General features: G+C 40.8%; 1 protein-coding gene across 5 annotated transcripts in view; it reads left to right on the plus strand.

Moving 5' to 3' along the window:
• LOC118415940 (poly(U)-specific endoribonuclease-B-like) overlaps positions 1-3,511 on the plus strand; it is a 29,715-nt gene that overhangs the window by 22,820 nt on the left and 3,384 nt on the right. For all 5 annotated transcript variants that reach the window (XM_035820898.1, XM_035820899.1, XM_035820897.1 and 2 more), the window contains 2 exons: positions 1,385-1,534; positions 1,661-1,757. In XM_035820898.1, the coding sequence (XP_035676791.1) occupies positions 1,385-1,534; positions 1,661-1,757 (247 nt within the window). The remainder of the gene's footprint in view (positions 1-1,384; positions 1,535-1,660; positions 1,758-3,511) is intronic.

A 3,511-nucleotide genomic window follows, 5' to 3' on the forward strand; every position in this document is an offset into this window, starting at 1 on the left:
ATGGCCAAAAATTAATCCTCTTGAAGTGATGTATGCCAAAAATGTTTCGTACCGTGCATATGTCGAGGGCACCCTTATACCAAATTCCATGTTATTCTGTTGTAATACCAGACCACAGATATCTCCATTTTGGAATGTTTATTTTTTTCGATATGTGTGATTGTGGAAGAACATTGTTGCATCGGCAGAGGGGCGGAGTGAAAATGGTGCATTTGCTCATAAGTAAATGTCGGCCTTTCTTGTCGTTCATTTCGAGAAGTTACTGTTAGAATGTTCGATTTCCGCACAGGGGTGATTTGGAACAGTTCAATTTTGCATGGGAACGGGTATGGCTGAAATATGCTGTATTTGCTCTGAAGCAAATGTCGGCCTTTCTAGTTTGTATTGTATCTTGTCTTGTCTTGTCTTGTCTTGTCTTGTCAAAAGGTTAGGTTTTGACAATATGAGGTACAATTCAAATTAGAAAGCCCGATAAAAAAAGACTAAAAAACGTAGAAAAAACAGCCGGGCCCTAACCTCTGCTTGGAGAGTATCTGCTCACTACAGCTATACGTTTCTTTAATAATACATGCACATGTATGTGTTCATGCCCGTCGGCGAGGTGTGTGTGTGGGGGTGGGGGGAGGGTGCTCTCTGCAGATTTATTTCATGTCATCTGGTCTGGCAATGCTGTTGCAACAAGGCAATCATTATGGTCGCCCCGCCCAGAACACATACTTACACACACATTCTGAGGTACCTATAATGTTCAATGAATCCGGTAGCTGTCTTGAAAGCGCAGTTATCGTCGGTCTCCATTTTTGTAATCATTGAAATTCAAAAACACAGGAAACACTATCAAATTTTGAGAATTATCCGGACCCCATGAGAATGCTCGAGTCTTCACCGCTCGCTTGTCCAAAATGTCTACAAATGACCCCCCCCCCCCCAAAAAAAAATAAAGCAACAAAATCATGGTTTATCTACGGGCACGGTGGATAGTTACATATTCATAATGTCTCATAATCATTAATGTACATTCATAATCACATACATCGCAAGCTACATAGAGGACGAACGCCATTTTGTAGTAGAGTGTAGATTGTATACCGTAGAGAGAAATGCAAAACCAATTTCCTTATTTCATACATCTAAGTTCTAAAGAAAAATTCATATTCATAATGCAACTAGACAAACCATCGATCATAAAGCATATCTGCTCTTTTATCTCCACTATAACAGAAAAGCGAGGAGAAGTTGAATTTATCCAGCAATAGTCTCATTTTGTATCTGTTAATTGTATCTTTTTAATATGTCTTGTTGTGACCTGTACTTGGCACGGTGTGGCAAAAATGTGCAATAAAGGTCTTCATTTATTATATTCCTGTCACGTCTTTCACTTCAGCCTTTCTGGAGCTGCTAGACTTCTACGAGGCTGAAACATCCGAACCCAAAGAAGAAACAGAGAGACAATACGACTTGAGCCGAGCATTCCTGAATCGCTGTCTGGAGACTGACGTCATGAAAGAGGCTCACTCCTTCTTGTTAAGTAGAGGTGCGTCACCCATGGCGTCGTCATACTGATTTAGAAAGGGCTCACGATCTTTCCCCTTGTCACAATTTAAGTTGCAGTGGCCTAGACGAGTAATTAAGTTATATTATCTACTTGAACCGGCTACAGACCTGGTGCGTCAAAGTTACAAGAAGGACTTCAAAGAGTTGCTGTACGAGCTGTGGTTCGAGCTGCAGCCAAGGCCTAGTGGGGACGGGACAGAGCGGTGTGTAGATTACTACATCTTCATCTCTCTCTCTCTCTCTCTTTCTCCATCTCCCTCTCTCTCCCCCCCTCTCTCCGAGTCTCTCTCTCTCTCTCTCTCCATTTCACTGTGCGAAAGGGTGTGATTTCCGGACAAAGTCGGAGTTGACATATTTTTGGACATGCTAAATATTCGGACTGCGTCCGGGCACGATGTTCAATATTTCCCATATCTGGAAATATCATGAGTCAGGAATTGTCTTGTTATGTATCCGGACAAATAAGACTTTCCTGTTTTTCAAGATACGCGCCATTGACGTTTCTTGTCTCCGAATACGTGATATGTTCTACATTCTTTGCATATCCAAGGTCCATATATTTCGTTAAGGAATACCCGGACAAATTAGGAGTTTGCACGAAACATGATGTGCATTTTTTCTGGGCCATTGTCAGATGACATTTTCATATTCATTATGTCTCAGAATGTCATGATTCATGAAATGTTTTGGCACATGCCCGGATGGATAGAATTTCCCGTTCTTCCGAATACGTGCCAGCGACGTTTCATGTTTTCGAACTCATACTAGTTTCTTTTCCTTCCATTTACGAGACATATCCGCGACAGATATTCCATGGATTTTAGGACAGATTTGGAGTTAGCATATTCTGACCGTTACTGATAAAGGTATTCTATACGTGAATTGTGAATCGGTGATTGTTTTATTGCGCATCTGAACAAATAAGATTGCAATTTTTTGCCGAAATTTTCGCTCCTTCCAAATTCATATTCCGTTCCATTTACGACAGATGTCCAAAACAGAAACATTCCAGAGATCAGTTTTCGGACCACTTAATGGTTAACAAATTACTTTTCTTGTCATACATGAATCTGAGATTGCTTTGTTGGGTATCCTAATAAGGTTTCCTATCTTGTCAAATACACGTCATTAACGTTTTTGTTTTTGTATATGTGTTTTTATTTTACAACGAGTATGCCCGATGTCGATGTATGTTTACTCTTTAATTTTCTGGTAATTGAAGCTTATTAGCTACCATATACATGTGCAAATATACTAACATCGACATTCACAATCAAATGACACAGAAAACAATTTTTGCGATGGTAACAGTTATGAGTCAAGTATTATTGTTTCTTTGCATATCCGGACAATATCAAGAACAACATGCACTCAAAACACTCCACCCCAGCGGTGCAGTTTGGGATAGGTCCATATCCGGATAATATCTTGAACAAACTTCAGTCAAAACACTCCACCCCAGCGGTGCAGTTTGGGATAGGTCCATATCCGGATAATATCTTGAACAAAGTTCAGTCAAAACACTCCACCCCAGCGGTGCAGTTTGGGATATGTCCATATCCGGACAATATCTTGAACAAAGTTCAGTCAAAACACTCCACCCCAGCGGTGCAGTTTGGGATATGTCCATATCCGGACAATATCTTGAACAAAGTTCAGTCAAAACACTCCACCCCAGCGGTGCAGTTTGGGATAGGTCCATATCCGGACAATATCTTGAACAAAGTTCAGTCAAAACACTCCACCCCAGCGGTGCAGTTTGGGATATGTCCATATCCGGACAATATCATGAACAAAGTTCAGTCAAAACACTCCACACCAACGGTGCAGTTTGGTATAGGTCCATATCCGGACAATATCTTGAACAAAATTCGGTCAAAACACTCCACACCAGCGGTTCAGTTTGGGATAGATCCATATCCGGACAATATCATGACAAAAAGTCACTCATGATATT

This window comes from Branchiostoma floridae, chromosome 5, assembly GCF_000003815.2.
Source record: "Branchiostoma floridae strain S238N-H82 chromosome 5, Bfl_VNyyK, whole genome shotgun sequence".
In the NCBI taxonomy this organism is placed as follows: domain Eukaryota; kingdom Metazoa; phylum Chordata; class Leptocardii; order Amphioxiformes; family Branchiostomatidae; genus Branchiostoma; species Branchiostoma floridae.